This window comes from Melospiza georgiana, chromosome 17, assembly GCF_028018845.1.
Source record: "Melospiza georgiana isolate bMelGeo1 chromosome 17, bMelGeo1.pri, whole genome shotgun sequence".
In the NCBI taxonomy this organism is placed as follows: domain Eukaryota; kingdom Metazoa; phylum Chordata; class Aves; order Passeriformes; family Passerellidae; genus Melospiza; species Melospiza georgiana.
The window spans coordinates 7,728,039-7,744,155 of NC_080446.1; the positions used below are offsets into that span (position 1 = coordinate 7,728,039).

The 16,117-nt window shown below is 51.4% G+C and overlaps 1 protein-coding gene across 1 annotated transcript; it reads left to right on the forward strand.

Moving 5' to 3' along the window:
• Positions 1-102: 102 nt before the first annotated feature.
• On the forward strand, positions 103-14,742 carry TTI1 (TELO2 interacting protein 1). The gene is made up of 7 exons (XM_058036476.1): positions 103-2,426; positions 2,916-3,113; positions 3,905-4,047; positions 4,859-4,999; positions 6,396-6,600; positions 7,268-7,355; positions 13,228-14,742. Exons 1-7 carry the CDS (start codon positions 146-148, stop codon positions 13,457-13,459), a joined length of 3,288 nt encoding a protein of 1,095 aa, XP_057892459.1. The 5' UTR covers positions 103-145; the 3' UTR covers positions 13,460-14,742.
• Positions 14,743-16,117: the final 1,375 nt, after the last annotated feature.

A 16,117-nucleotide genomic window follows, 5' to 3' on the forward strand; every position in this document is an offset into this window, starting at 1 on the left:
ATGCGCCTTGCGGGCACCCGAGACTTTTCTGACAGCGCCCGCCCCACTTCGCGGGAGCTTTGTGGCGCTGGTACGGCGGCGTCACTTCCGACACCCTTAGGGCTGCCCCGGTACCGGGCAGGGCCCGCGGCCCCCGGTCCCCGGCATGGCCGTGTTCGACACCCCGCAGGCGGCGTTCGGGGCGCTGCGCCCCGTCTGCGTGCAGCTGACACGGGCGCAGACGGTGGAGAACGTGCGGCTGCTGCAGGCGCACCTGGCCGGGGTGAGCGGCGCGGCCCTGCAGGAGCTGCAGGAGTACGTGCTGTTCCCGCTGCGCTTCGCCCTGCGCCTGCCGGGGCCCAAGCAGGAGCGGCTGGTGCAGAGCCTGGTGCAGTGCATCTCCTCCGTGCTTGCCGCGACGTGCGTGAAGAAGCAGGAGCTGCTGCAGGAGCTCTTCTCTGAGCTCTGTACCTGCCTCGCTCCCCCTCCCAGCTCGGGCAAAGCCGCCCCGCTGTCCGAGGAGCTGAAGCTGGCTGTGATCCAGGCACTCCACACCCTGATGCATTCGGCTTATGGGGATATTATCTTGTCTCTGTACCAACCTTCCACCCTTCCGCTCCTAGGATTTGCTGTGTCTTTGCTTCTGACCCTTGCAGAGCAAGAAAAAGCAAAGCAAATCAAGATCTCTGCTTTGGAGTGCTTGCAGGTCCTGGTTCTGCAGTGTGACTGCCAGGAGCACCGACATCTGGATGAAGACGAGGCACAGCAATGTGGGGATTTGTTTGCTTCTTTTCTGCCCGGGATTTCTATTACTCTGTCTCGAGTTATTGCTGGAGACATCAAACAAGGTCACAAAACCACCGTTGCTGCCATCAGACTCTTTTATCTGATTGTTGGCTTGGTCATGGCTGACAAACAGCTAGCCAGAATCCCAAAGAGTAAGGAAAAGCTGCTAGTGGAACACAGCAGAATATCAGAGCTAATGATCCACAGAGGACCTGACTGGACTAAAAGTACTGCTGAAAAACTCTCTCTTCTCTTGCATAAGGTGGTTGAATCTTCTTCAGTTCACCCCCACTGGAAGGTGAGACTGGAGCTGGTGCAGCTGGTGCACCACTTACTGAGGAACTGCAGTCAGTCACTGGTGGACTCATTCAGTCACCTCTTAAAGGCCTTGGTTGGGCTGGTTAATGATGAAAACAGTGAAGTCCAGAGCAGATGTAACAAAGTTCTGCAAGGGATTGCAGAGCAGAGGATTGTGGCACAGAGCAGGGCTCTTGCTGATGTCCTCTCTGAGAACCTCCATTCCCTTGCCACAGCCCTTCCCCGCCTGATGAACTCTCAGGATGACATGGGCAAGGTTTCCACGCTGAGCTTATTGCTGGGCTACCTGAAGCTGCTGGGCCCCAAGATTAACATTGTCCTCAACTCCGTGTCCCACCTGCAGCGCCTGTCCAAGGCTCTGGTGCAGGTTCTGGAGCTGGATGTGACAGATGTGAAGATAGTGGAGGCCCGGCGCTCTGGGCCACCAGGCCCCTTGCAGCAGGGTGTGCAGAAGGGCAGGTGCCAGAAGAAATATTTCCGCTTCTTCACGGAGGAGAAGGTTTTCCAGCTCCTTCAGCAAGTGTGTCGTGTTCTTGGCTACTATGGGAACCTCTACCTGCTTGTGGATCACTTCATGGGGCTGTACAGCGAGTCTGGCCTGTACAGAAAGCAGGCAGCCATGATCCTCAACGAGCTGCTCACGGGAGCTGCTGGGGTGGGAGTGGATTTCCTGCAGGAGAGGGAAGTTCCGCTGAGCATGGATGATCTCAAAAGGTCCATAACATCCATTCTGGATGAGTACATGGAGCAGGCAAACTGGTATTTGGTGACTAGCATTGACACAGAGGAAGGCAGCCCTGAGCAGTCAGAGCAGCACCTGGGACTCGCTGTCCGTGCAGGGGAGACATTCAGCAGCGCTCTCCATCTGTCCCCAGAGCCCCCAGTCACAGCCCGCAGCATGAACAGCAACATCTGGCAGATCTGCATCCAGCTGGAGGGCGTTGGCTGCTTTGCTGCTGTCCTCGGGAAGGAGTTCCGGCTGCTGCTGCTGTCAGCTCTCTACCCTGTGCTGGAGAAGGCTGGTGACAGGACTCTGCTCATCAGTGAGACAGCACTGGGGACGCTGGCAGACATATGTGAGGCCTGTGGGTACAGCTCAGTGCGGTGTTTGATCAATGAGAACTCTGACTACCTGGTGAACGGGATTTCCCTGAACCTGCGCCAGCTGGCCTGTCAGCCACGTGCATCCCAGGTCCTGGACACGATGCTGAGGCATTCAGATGCCAGCTTGCTGCCACTGATAGAAGATGTTATCCAAGATGTCCTGTCTGCACTAGATCAGACTTACAATAGCCAGGCTTCCACCTTCCTCAGGGTCCTCCACTCAGTCATGACTGCTCTAGGTACCAAAATGATGTTTACTTTGTGTAATTCAGCCTTGCTGTCACTAAGGGTACTTGTCTTGGGCCTTTCCACTTGCCATGGGAGGTTCCAGGTAGCCAAGGTGTTTGCAGTGTGATGGCCACTGTGCTTTGCTTGCTGGGGCAGCACTCAAGCAAAGATCACCAGTAGCTTTCCCTCTCCAGGTTGCCTGACCTGCAGCCTTTCACAGTAACATGGCCTTTAGTGGCTGAGAAAGGATGGGCTCCCTGCTCCCATGAACATTCTGTAGGGGCACATGGCATATATTTCCTTTTACTTTTACCATGTATTCTTTTTTAACTTTCCCATACTATCAAGGAGGTGACTGGGATGTGACAGCAGGTGCCTGAGTCAGGTGCAACCCCATGAGGTGTGAGAACCATCTCGTCTCTCATGGAATCCATGGCACCTTGCTGACTTGCAGGAGGGGATCATGGTTGCCCAGTGACATGTCAGTTCCTTTTTTGCAGTGCAGTGGTTTGGAATGCCCAGCACTGAGGAGCACCAGCAAAGGCAGATTGACAAGGGGCAGAGCAGGGCTCGGTCCCAGGGACAGCAGGAGGTGACATTGACAAGTCAAGAAGTGGAACGATTCTTCCTTGACTACATCAGCCAGAAGAAGATTGCAGAGGGGGATCTTTCTGACCTGGAGGAGGAGGAGGAGGCAGGTCAGTGCTGTGCGTGGCTGGAGAGGAGTATGGTCAGCTTGCAGAGAGACTGTGACCTCTGAGGTGTCCTTTTGTCACATGGGGGCCTTGGGACCCGGCTGACAGTCTCAGGTCTTCTTTGGGCTGTCCTTGCTTCATGTAAAGTGCTGTTGGGTGTTCTCACTTTGTTCTCTTTGAGTGAGGGAGCCAAATGTTTACAGATCAAGGCCTCTCTAACCTCTGAGATACAAGCACACTGTGTTTTTTCTTACCTTGTAACAGTTCATTTTGGTTCAGCACTTGAAGTTTCCTCTTTCCAGGATCCTATGTGGTTTCCTCATGTTCCCTTGGGAATCTCTGTAGTGTTTTCTCCTGGCTAATGATGCCACTGCTCCCTTCTCACTTGGCCGTGGCAGGCACTGCAGACATTCATATAGGAAACTTTTTAGTCTTCACTGGACTGTGCTGCAATCCTGACCTTTAAATACTTCATCTTTAAATACCCAGGCTTTTCATTTTTAATAAAAATCAATGGGAAATAAGTCCATGGTGAGAAGAGACTGCAAATGTCAGACCAGCTGCATTGTCCCGTGAAGAAAGCGAATGTTCCCTGGCCCCACACTCGTAACTGAACCTGACACTACCTCACACAACTCATGGGCTTAACTATATCTAAGCACATTAAAAAACGCCAAAGGCCTTACTCAGGAATTTGCAGAGTCGTTGTGGGTGGGTGATCTGTGATCTGTGACTGTGATCTCCCAGAGCTCCCAAGTCATTTTCATGGCTTCAGTAATGGTTTTGTCTTCCAGATGAGGTTCCCCTTGCTAAGCCAGAGCCCAACTCTGACATGGAAGGAGAGGCTCCAATGCCCAGCCACGCTCAGCTGGCCAAGGATGTGATGGAGAGGTGCATCCACTTGCTGTCTGACGGGAGCCTCCGGGTGCGGCTGAAGGTCGGTAATGGCCGGCTCTGAGGGGACAGATGGTGCCCATGAAGGGGCTGGTAGCTCGTCAGCGTGTGTGCCATGCACGTTGGGCTCCCTGCCATCCCCAGGTTTGTGCTGCCATATGCTCCAGCAGGACAGATCCTCCAAACCTGGCAAGAGAAAGGGAGATCGTTTTTCGGGAGTGCTCTGGATTAGGAATGGCAGCCAGGTGGAACAGAATCTTAAGGGTGGCTTTGTATTGGACACTTTGCCTTGATGCTCATGACAGTTGTCTTGTGCTTTGTCCTTTGGAGGAGGAAACAGAAGCATCTTTCTCCCATCTGTGCCTCCCATCCCCCTTCCTCAGGCTGCAGTGCACAGGCTGATGAATGTTTTTGAAGTAGCTGGGGTGATGATAAGCAGGGCTAAAAGCCTGGCTTTTTTCTAATTATGAAAACCCTTTGAAGGTGGCCTCCTTTTAAAGTGCAAAGTGAGACAGAAAAATGAGGCATAACCTAGATTCTCATCCCAGCAGCCCCAGCTCTGCCAGGTGATCCTGCTGCCACAGCCGCAGTGGGGTCCAGGTGGGATCAGGGCAGGAATCCTGCCCTGCTCCCAGCCCAGCTCTGTGCCCAGCACAGGCTGTGCCACTGCAGTGCTTGTCCCTTTCCAAGCAGGCCTGGTTCCTAGCACTGTTCCCTTGTCCCCGTTCCTGCTGCGGTAAAACCGCACCCTTTGCTGCTCAACCCCTCCTCCCAGCTTGCTGCTGTGATGCTGGGATCCACCTGAATGCCTGGCACTGCAGCACTCAGAGTCTGTTCCCTCCCCTCCTGCCCAGGTCCTGGACGTGCTGGAGCTCTGTGTAACCATGCTGCATTCTCATGGAAACCATCTGCTTCCCATGGCTCACCGTGTCTGGCCAGCTCTCGTCACCCGGCTGGTTAACGACGACCCTCTGGCAGTGCTCAGAGCCTTCAAGGTATGGCAGTGACTGCCAGCAGCATTTCCAGCTGGGGCTTGGGCTCAGGAGTGGCTCAGGCAGTGCTGCAGCTCAGGAGAGAGCACCAAGCTCTTGCAGTGATGTTTAAATGTGGTTTGGAGCATGGGGTCACCGTGCTCTGCTGTGGGTGGGTTTGTGCCACTCTCACTGCAGCTTGTCCACAGGGAAGGCCTTGATGCTGTTCTGGGGGAAGCAGAAATGTTGGTGGTTATTGCAGGGGTGAGAAAAACAGCTCTGCGGCCTCAGCAGATGTTAGGGGCACCATACAGTGCAGCTTGGCCTTGCTGGAGACACAGTCCCAGCATCCTCTTTGGAAGTCTCAGGTTGAAGACAGGGGAACATTTTTGATTGAGGGATTAGCAAGGTAGTGGAGAGGTTGAATAAACACTTGGCCCTATAATGACATTATTAAAGAGCTCCTGACCTTGTCAGCTGGCTCCTTTCTCCTCCTGACTCACAGGCTGGCCAGTAAAGCATGTTTCCAGAGGTTGCCAGCCCCAGCATTGCAGAGAAATTCATCTGCTGGGCAGAGTGAGATTCATTTTAGAATCCTTCAGTGTGAACAAAGAGAGTTTTGATTCCTGAAATTCCAGAAGCCATGCACTACAGTCTCAGAATTGCCATACCTGTCATGTGCCTGCCCTAAAAGGAGGTAGAGATTGCTGTACAAAAACTAATTAACTCTTGAAAAGTTCAAGTCATCATTACAGTTGCTCCCAGCTTGGGTTTTGCTGTATGAATTCCCCTCAAAGTGTCTTCCTGCCTCAATTTCAGGATAAGAAGTGTCATATCAGTGTAAAGCAAACACAACATAACCAGCATCTCAGTCCTACACACTGAGAGCCTGAGCTCAGTGAAGTTCCAGAAGAGAGATCAGTGCTCTGGCCATGTGGATCCCCCCTTTGTTTTTAATGCATTTAAGGCCATTCTCTGCCCACTTTGAGTTTGATCCTGTGCAGACACCAGTAGTGCTGGGTGCCCTTTTCTGTGGCCACTTGGCCTTTCTGCTTGCTGACATGTTTGGAAGGATGGCTTGTCTGCACCACAAAAGAGATTTAAGGATATAATCATATTTAATGGCATTTTCCATCAAAGACTCCTCCACTAATTGTGAGTAAGAATGCAGAGCTGCTCTTACCTTTACTGTGCTAATGAGGGAAGGGCAGCCCAGGAGGTCAGCCAGGTGACACTGCAGAGCTCACTCAGCCTCTCAGACATTCACCTTCTGCTCATTATGGGGAAACTGGGGCAGGTGTGGTCACAGCGCTCTCCCCTGCAAAAACAATTCTCCAGGAGAGTGAATGTCTGAATCCCCCAGGCTGGTGTGGATCACTGAGCTCCTCCCAGGCCAGTGTGTAACTGATGTCTTTCTTAGGTGCTGTGTACCCTGGGTCAAACATGTGGGGACTTCCTGAGGCAGAGGTTCTCCAAAGATGTCCTGCCCAAGCTGACCAGCTCCCTCCTCAGCCAGGCCCCAGTGAGTGCCAGGGCTGGCCCTGTGTACAGCCACACGTTGACCTTCAAGCTGCAGCTGGCTGTGCTGCAGGGCCTGGGCTCTCTCTGTGAGGAGCTGGACATGGGTGAGTACCAGAGCAAGCACAGGCTGTATGGATCTCTGCTAGACTTTGTCTCCTCTCAATTTGCTACTTCTCCTCCTGCTGCCCAGAATTGATTTCCTGATCTTCTCTAGCCTGAATCTGTTCTCTCTGGGAGCTCTGTAAAGAGGTGCTGGGCACTTTTCTCCCCAGGAGACAAATGGGAGAGAAGGTTCCCACCACATGCAAAATGTGACTGCTCATCCCACTTGTGAATGAGAAGAGGGTGCAGAACAGAGTCCCTGCATTGCTGTTGGACCACACTTTGTTCTTACTGGACAAACTGGAACCCAGATAAGGCTTCTGGCTAGCTTGACTGGTTCTATTGTAGGCTTATCTCTGGGGGACCCTTTAAATCCAGCACATCACAATCTTCTGTTGAATGAAACTCTGAAATTCTCCCCAAGTGAAATTTCTGGAACTGGCTTTGATGAGGGAGAAGGTTTGCTGGCTAGTTGCTCTTTTCCTCTCAGTGCCCTTGATTGCTTTCCTGGCTTTGCAGCAAGATGCTTAAAAGGCAAGGTCAGAAGAGCTCTGGGTCAGACAGCTCAAAGGCTCTGAAGCCTCTGCTGCCAATTTGGAGCTGATTCCATTAGGCAGCAGCTGCTGAGGAGGTCACCTCCTACCCTTCTTTCCTGTTCCATTTCTGCAGGCGAGAGTGACCTGAATAAAGTGGCAGAGGCCTGCCTGATTTACCTCAGTGCCAAGCAACCTGTGAAACTGCAAGAAGCTGCCCAGAGGTAATGTCTCTTAAATGCAGGTGTGTTGGGTGTACAAACAGTGGGGGACAGAGGGAGCATGGTGATTCCAGTCCTTTTGCACCTTTCCTGTTCCACCTTCCAGCACGTTCAAGTCCTGTACAGCAGGGCTTGTCACATTTGACTTTGCAGTGTATTTGGGGATAGAGGGGAAGATGTGCTTTTTGCTTTTTCCTCACCAAATACCTGATGCTTTTGGCCCACTGGTGGCATCAAAGTGCAGAGGTAAGACAACTATGGAAGAGGATGTGACAGGCATTCCCTTATGTTTTATCACTTAATACCTTTTGCAGGCTGGGGGATTTCCTTCTGTAATCCTTCCATTTTCCCTGGGCTCCAGCCCAGGCTCTGCCAGGTGGACCAGGGTTTGTTTGGGAAGCTGTCAGTCTTGGCACCAGTGTTGCTCTTGAGGAGGCTGGGAGAGTCTAAAAGAGCAAAGACAGTGTAGGTGAACACACTCCAGCTCTAGGAAGTGTTGACAGACATACTTTGCTGCTTGGTGTATAAAATCCAGCTCAGCGTGTTCTGCTGTCAGGATAAGAAATCACTGTTGTCATATGTTGTCACCTGGAACCAAAGCTGGGGATTTCAGGAGACAAAACGAGTCCAGGTACAGAACATGGGACATAAATCAGGAAGCCCCTCCGCCGAAGGATGGGGGTGAAAAGCAGCCAGCCCCCCTTGCTGTGTGGCCAGCCCTGCCCTCCCCCGCGGGGAGGGGAAAGCAGCAGGCTCTGCGGTGTCGGATTTCCAGGGCAGGCTGCTGGAAGGGGAAGCAAAGGGAAGTGCAGCCCATCCGTTCCTCTAGACAAAGCCCAGGCTCCCGGGGGTGCGGGGTGTGAAGGGCTTTGTGTGGCTGGGCAGCAGTTCAGAGGCTCAGCTCTCCCGAGCTGGAGCATTCCTTTGTTTGTCTCTCTGCACGGATGGGAGCAGGTTTATTTTTACCTCGGAGGCTTTCACAGCAGCACAGCAGGCTCCAGCAGCATGTGTTCTGCAGAGGGGCTCTGTGCTGTGGGAGTGCATCCCCTTAATGCAATAAAGCCTCAGTCTGTGCAAGCAATGCTGGATGAAAAGCAGAACACCAGGCTTTATCTAGATATTTGGAATCTGAAGCTTTTAAATCATTAACCAAGCAGCTTGAGAAGCTGTGCAATTTCCCCCCAACAGCAGGGGTAGGGGGAATATGAAATGAGCCCTGTTGGAAGCTGTATGCTGAAGTGAGCTCACTTGTTAGAGCAAAAGGACAGCAAAGTTCAGGGCAAGTAACATTTTTCCCGTTCGTTACTTTTATTAGATTTTAAGGGGGAAATGCCATATATTTTGCTCCTCCCCCCATGCTTTTGATGCACCATACATCACATATGTGAGCCAAGCTGCTCCTGGAAGCCCTTGCTGTCTCCTGTTTAACTCCACTGACCAAACACATGAATGCACTGAGGCATGCATCATGCCTGGCCTGACACTACAGACATGGCAGCATTTGCAGGTTTCTTTTGGGTTTAATTTTTTGATCCCTGATCTTGAAGCCTGAATGTACCAGAGTTCATTGTATCACACTCACTTTTAAGTGCATTTCCCTGATAGGAGGTTTCAGCCTGGAAAAGTCAAAATTAGCTTGGACCATAACAATCAGCTCCAGTATCAGGATAAGAATCACTTCTCAGCCACTCTCCCATTTCTGTTCTCCAGCTGCTGAACCACCACATTCCTCTAAGTTCTGGCTCTTCTTGCTCTCCATGTGCCTGAAAGTAATCCTGCAAGCTGACACAGGCTGTCACACATAAGGGCCTTTCCATCTAAGCAAGGGCAGTGTTATCAGCCTGATACATGAGAAATTCTGCATTTTAAATGCTTCTAAAAACAGATAGACCAGAACTAATCTTAGCCCCAGCCTGAGCTCCAGCGTACGTCACATAACTCAGCTTTATCACTGCAGAAATCATAGGAGGTAAAAGGATGTTTGGAATCAGCTTGCCATGGTGATTTATGCTAACTGGCCTTTGCTCAGCTCTTAGGGTTCTTATTCAACTGATGGGTTGTGACCTGTCAAGAGCAAGGTCAGCACTTGCAAAGTCAGCTGTAGTTCCAAAAATCATGCACTGACTATGTGAGGATTCTGTAGGCATGCAGAGGGCTGAGCAGGAAGTTTTGGCCAAGTTGCTTGAGCCACACAAAAAAAAATAAATAAAAAGGAAAAAGGGAATTTGGCTATCATCCAGGGATGTTATCATGCCCCAAGGAGTCTGCTTAATCCCATTTATGGGACCCTGTAGCTTTATTAGATGAAGCAGTGGGAGTAAGTGATTTTTGTAACTGCAGCTTCATGCAATACTCAACAGGCAAAAATAGATGCTGGGAAAAAAAGAACTCCAGCACATCTGAGGAAGAGAAAATGGGACAATAACAATGGGTTTTACTAGAAGACGACTGCTGAGAGTATTCCAGGAGAGTATTATCCAAAGCTTTTTAAAAAATCAAACAACAAACCAAAACCAAATGCAAAATTGGGACCAAAGGGACCAAACCTGCTGAAGAAGAGTTTGGGAATCCAAGGAACACTAGAAAAGTCTTTGCCATCATTGAAGATGAGCCTGTGCAAGGATGGGGAGGTGCCCAGAAAGACTTGAGCAAGGGGGGGGCCCAGCTCTGGGAACAAGGCCGTGGGAGATGGTGGAAACTGAAAGTCACTCTATGTAAATCTGAGCTTCTCATCAATTTATGAAGTTGCATCATCCCTGACAAGCTTTTCACTTCAGGGAATAAAACCTTGAAGGAAAAGAGATTAGGAAATTGTCACTGGCCCTTGTCAAAACTGACAAGTAGTTTTCCATTCTTTCAGTTTCAAGTCACTGTTTTGAAACTTACACTTAATTCCTACTAAATGTTTGCAGCCCATGACCTTTCAGTCAGCAGTCTGGATAGGAATGATTTTTTTTTTCCCCTAAGATGCTGAAATAATTTCCTCAGTTCTTACCAAAGCCTGTGGTGGGCTGTGTCCAGTTAAACATCCAGCAGGGATGGAAAGCCAGCAATCCTTGTGCTTCTGCCAGCCTGCTCACTGTGCCATGGCTCTGCTTGGAGTTTGGGCAAAGACAAGGCAACAGAGTAGCCAAATTGCTCTGTGCTAGTAGAATAAGTTTAGCACACTTGGGACAAATATGAGCTATTTGGGGAGCTTTTTTCATACCAAAGTTGATCATGCAGCTTACCTCTTCTGGTTTGCTTATGGGGTTTGTTGGGTATTCATTGTCAGCTATCACTCCCAGGCTGGATTGAAGCATGCCAGAACAGCCACCCGCTCAAGGCAAAATTCAATAAAGTGATATTTAAGAAAAAAAAAAAAAAAAAAAGAAAAGAAAAAGGCAACAACAGAAAACAAACTTGGATTAACCCCAGGATTCTTTGCTATGGAAACAGGTTGCTTGGAAACTACCCCAGAGTTAGTTTGAAAATGTAAAAGTCAAGTTGTTCTTTAGGCTGCAGAGCACTCCAGGCTATCAGGGATAATCACAGCCCCAAACCATTATGGGCACCAGAGGCAGTGAGTGCTCCAGGGTCTGGATAATCTCTGAGGGTCGCTCTCCCTGGAGCAGCTGATTGGGAAGAGGTTGGAGAGCAGAGTGTCTGTGCTGTGAGTGTGAGAGCTACAGCTGTGTGTGTGCTGGGGATCAGCAGCCTGCTGCACAATATCGCCTCTTCCCATGTTCACTTCACAGCAGCTCATTGCCCTTGCCTGCTCCCATCCCAGCCATAAGGAGCAAGGATTATCTCTGCAGCTGCCCATTGGAAACTGGGTGGAAGCACTGGGAGCTGCTGTTTGCTGGCACACAGAGCTGAGGGCTCCTGCTGTCACAGCCAGGCTGAGGGCACAGGCAGGGCAGTGTCTGCAGAGCTGGAGCCAGGATGGCACCAGGGAGAGCTCCAAACCCTTTTTTCCCCAGCATCTATTTTTGCCTGTTGAGTATTGCATGAAGCTGCAGTTACAAAAATCACTTATTCCCCTGCCAGCCCCTCACTTGTCAGCAGAGGTGCAGGAGCAAAGCCAGAGGAGTGAGGAGTCCTGTGAGCTCACCTGCATTGGCCAATCCACGGGAAGAGGTGGTGTTGCTGAGGCAGCTGCTGCCAAGCCCAGCTATCACTGTGGAGCACATTCCCACTGGTTCCTCTGGAGCAGGCAGATAGGCACTGCCAGCCCCTTTGGGAGGGGACACTGCCAACAGCTTCAGTGGTGACATCTCCCCTCTTGCTGTTCAGAGACCTGCACTGAGGGACAGGTGAGGTGTTCATGGCAGAGAGGCAAAGGCAGCAGCTTTGGCTGTGCATGAGTAACATCCACAGGGTTATTGTGAAAAGGAGAGGGAGCTCTCTCCTACCTTCATCTCATTTCTGTGCTCTTTCACTTTACCCATGGCACTGCACTCCCTTTTCAGAGAGCTTCTCAAAGGGATTTCTCCCTGCTTTACATTGGAAGCAACCTCACTTTAGGGATGAAAGCTCTTCCAAGAGAAATTTGGACAGCAGTCAGATCTGGATTTTGTGTGGCTTTTTTAGCAAGTGATCTTTGCTTGTAATGAGAGAGTTCAGTCCTGTTCTTCTTGGGGGAGCAGAGACAGACTTACTGGATTTCTCTTCCCATTACCTGAACTGGCAGCTGTTCTCCTCACAGCTCCATGATTTTAGAGACCTGAGGATGCATGGCTGGGCTTTACTGGGATCTTGGAAAACTGTACCATAGGTGTGATGACTGCTGAGTGCCTTTGGTGCTCACAGAGCACTCAGCACCATTCAGGAGGAATCTTGGAAATTCCAGTCTAATTCTGTTCATGGCACAGCCAGAGAGTTTAAACCAGTTAAGCCTTGTACACCTTGTGTGCATTAAACCCTGACACAGACCTAGCTAAGCCCAAAGGTTGCTGCAGGGAGAGCTGGCAGGAGGGGGTGGGTAAGTGTAGGTCACACAAATCAGCATTTGCTCTTTCACTCCTTGAGCTTCCTGCTCTTCAGCAGCAGCTGTGTCCCAGCAGCTCACAGCTGGAGCCCTGTGTGAAGGACAGGCTGGAAAGGCAAATCCCATCTTACTGAGGTATGGAAATGCAAAGTGAAAACCATCAACACAGCAGTAAATCTGCAGAGGAAGTTGTGATTCCTCTTTTCTTTCATTGTGTTGTTAATGAAGATTGTGTTTGGTTTTGGTTTAAAATCCTGCTCTGTGAAAGGTGACAAAAATTTTGAAGCAGCTAATAAGGACTTGGGACTGTGGGAGATCTCACTTGAGCAAAAAGCCCTCAAATAGAGCATTGAGCTTCCCTTGGGGCCCAGCCTGAGCAGCTCTCCCCAATACTTTTGGGTTTGCCACCTCTGGAAAGGCAGAGAAGCCCAGATGGGTTAACTCCCTCACTCCCCAAAAACCAGAGAGGGTGGTGAGTAACACAGCTTCTCCCAAGATCTCTGCAGGAGCTGTTGTCCAGAAGATCCCAGACATGCACAGCACAGACCTGCAGTCACCCACAGTCACCTCCCCAGCACATGGGACAGGCAGGTTTGTGCTTGTGCCAGCAGCAGCTCACACAGTGCCAGCACCGAGCCTGGGTCAGCCCTGCACCAGCTGCTTGTTTGATATCCATAAGTGACTGTGTGGCATCATAAATATTTTTCTCCCACGTGCCAGTAGCTGTGAGACACAGAGCTGCTTTCTTGGGCACAGGGGCCACTGCACTGCCCTCTGTAAAAAGCAGAATTTGTGCAGCTGCCAGAGCTTGCCAACAGCATCAAAGCTTTCCTTAGCTCTTAATAACTCCATTGAGTGCCAACCACAAAGCTTTGTCCTTACTCTTCTTTCCTCTGTTTTCCACAGTGTTTTCCTGCACTTGATGCAGGTGGACCCTGACAGCACGTGGCTGCTCCTGAGTGAGGAGTGCTGCCCCCCCTGCGAGCCCCCCCACGCCAGCCTGCAGCCCCTGAGGCTCGGCGGGATGGGGCGGCCACGGAGCGAGCTCACAGACAACGTGCTGCTCCTGCTCCAGAGGCTGCAGCAGCTGGAGGGCACAGCTCCCAGCTCCAGCACACAGCAGGCAGCTCCTTCCTGACAGACCTGCACAGCAGCTGGGATGGAAACAGGAACCACCAGGATGGAGCTCACCTGGGAAGACACCATCACTGAGGATGCAAATGGTTCAGGGGCAGAAGAAGGGCTGCCCAGCCTGGGGCACTGGCTGAGACATTGTCCCTGTGGTAGAGCGTTTATTTTTTGAAGGGGTGTTTGAGGATGAGGTGGGTACATGACCCTAACTCCTCCTGACTTGTGCCTGGCCAGCACCATATGCAGAGAAGATGGCACCATATGCAGAGAAGATGGCACATCTGTTCCAAATTCTTCAGTATGAAGAGTGAATCATCTTCCAGAAATTACTTCCTAACCCTTGATCCTTGGTGGGGGTGCCCTTTAGCACCCCCCACACCTCTCTGATCTCTTCACAGCTGTGATGATCCCTCCCCATTCTCAGCTGGACAGTGACTGACAAAGCTAAAGCTTTTTCTGGCCTTTACGCTTCCCAGGAAGAGAATCTTGTTTGGGGTGCACTGTAAGCCTGTTCTCTTTAAAAGCAGTTAATCTCAGAAGTTAAAGTGCATTTCCAATAAATTCTTCGCCTATGTTACTATCAAGAGCAGTGTGTCCTCTCAGAGGCATCAGGGCTGCTCCTCACAGCTGCAGTTTGCTGAGACCAGATGGAGGTAGCCAAACGTGCTCTGTTCTTTATCTCCCTCTCTGTGAGGTTCTGCAGAGAATCAGCCAGCCCTGATTTACACCTGGGAGGGATTTACAACTTCTCCCATGCCCAGATCACAGTTCTCAGGCCATTTCTAACCCTTACCCCAAGGAGAATTGGATGAAGCACCTGTGTGTGCCCCAGTACAGCCTCTGTGTCTGCCCATGGTCAGGCAGTGCCAGTGGTGACGGGGGCTGTGAGCTCTGTGCACCCCAGCAGTGCCATGGTTTGGTTTGTCAGAGTGGGGACAGTGGGGTACAGGGAGCAGAGGATGACTCCTCTGTGGGGTCAGCTCCCTTCCCCTGTTGAGGGGCCTCTCCCCTGATCTCCAGCTCCCACATCCCCAGGCTCTTGCTGCATTGTCCACAGGCTCTGCTGTGCTCAGCTGCTCCCGGATCCCTGAGCTCCTGAGCAGCTCCTGGCAGCAGGCTGCCTCCTGGCACTGGGGGAACATCTATGCAAGTGAAGCAAAAGGGCAGATCTTGACTAAATTTGGAAGTAAGCTCAGAAATACAAAAACCAAAGCAATAAATAGATTGTGACATGGAGCAGGCTTTGTGCATCACTGTTGGGATCCTGGGTGAACATCCAAAACAAGTCTCTGTTGGGGGGCCTGAGGGCACTGCTTCTGCTGCCACATCCCTCAGCTGAACTTACCTCCCCTTGTGTCCCTGGTTTTATTCAGGCTTTCCTCCTATTTGCTTCTCCAGGGAAAACACAAGTCAGTGGCTTTTTATCCAGCAGGACAGGGCTGCAGGTCAGCTTTACTCTTTTTTAATATCTGTTCAGTGCTTAACGCTGGTTGGGTTCCATACAAAGGAGCCTTCAGAGCTGCTCTGACAGGGCAGGCAGGGAGCTGAAATACTGTCTTTGCTTTCCCAGAGCCCTTGGGGCTGGTGCAGCTTCCTGAGTTGTTGTAGCACTTGACAAAACTCATCCATTAGGTGCAGATGCTGCATCCAGTCTCGCTCTGCTCAGCTGTGCTGTGGTGGGGACTCCAAGGACACATCCTGCCCATGCCAAGGCTTGCCATCCTGCAGGACAGGCATGGGATTCAAGGACAGCATTGTCCCATCAGTGCCCAGGAACCAAGCACATCACCCAGGCAGGGCTCTGGCCCAGCTGGCTGCACTGACACCCCCACCCAGAGCCTGTGATTCACAGTGCTGTCCCGAGCCTTTCCCCTCAGCCCCAGGCAGCAGGTGGGTGCTGGTGGCAGGAGAGGCTGTCCTGCCTGTCAGTCAGCTCCTCTCAGCTTCATTATCACCCTTGCTCTATTGGAGGCTGAGTAAATTGCTTTTGTCTGAGGCAGGATGTTGGCTGGGAGAGGGACTGTGTGGAAATGGCATTTCCCTGAGGCTGGGTCCTCCCCAGCAGTGGCTTGCATTTTTCCCGAGACTTTCCCCTCAGCCCCTTCACAAGCCCCGGGCTTTCCCCTGCACCAAGCAACCCCAAACACTCTGGGTTGGGGTCCCCCAGCTCCCCCCACTCCAGCCACCCCCTCTGGGATCAGAGAGCAAAGAAAGGAGTGTCCAGCCTCCTCCTCCATGCCCAAACCCAGCCAGGACCCTGGGGGACTGCCACACTGTGCTGGGGGCACAGTCCCACACAGCCCCTGGCACTGCTGAGCCACACACACAGATCCAGCAGGGTCTGCTCCTCAACTCCTGCTCCCAAGATTTCCTATAAACTCGGCAAAATTAATCTCTTCTAATAAAACCTGTTATTGTTAAAGCTCACCTCCAGGTTTTACAAATCACTGTGCTGCACAGCAATTTGTTTATTCCCTGTTTGAGGTGATTTGCAGCCTCCTACCCAACCTAGCGTGTCCCTGGGTCTTCCTTTTTCTCTGCTGTGTCCTGTGTTTTGCTGCACTGGTGACCAATGCATCCCAGTCTCTCTTCTTACCCCAGAAATCCCATTCCCTGACAGAGAATTTGAGCATAGCCCCAGCCCCACAGCTCCACCAGGGATTGG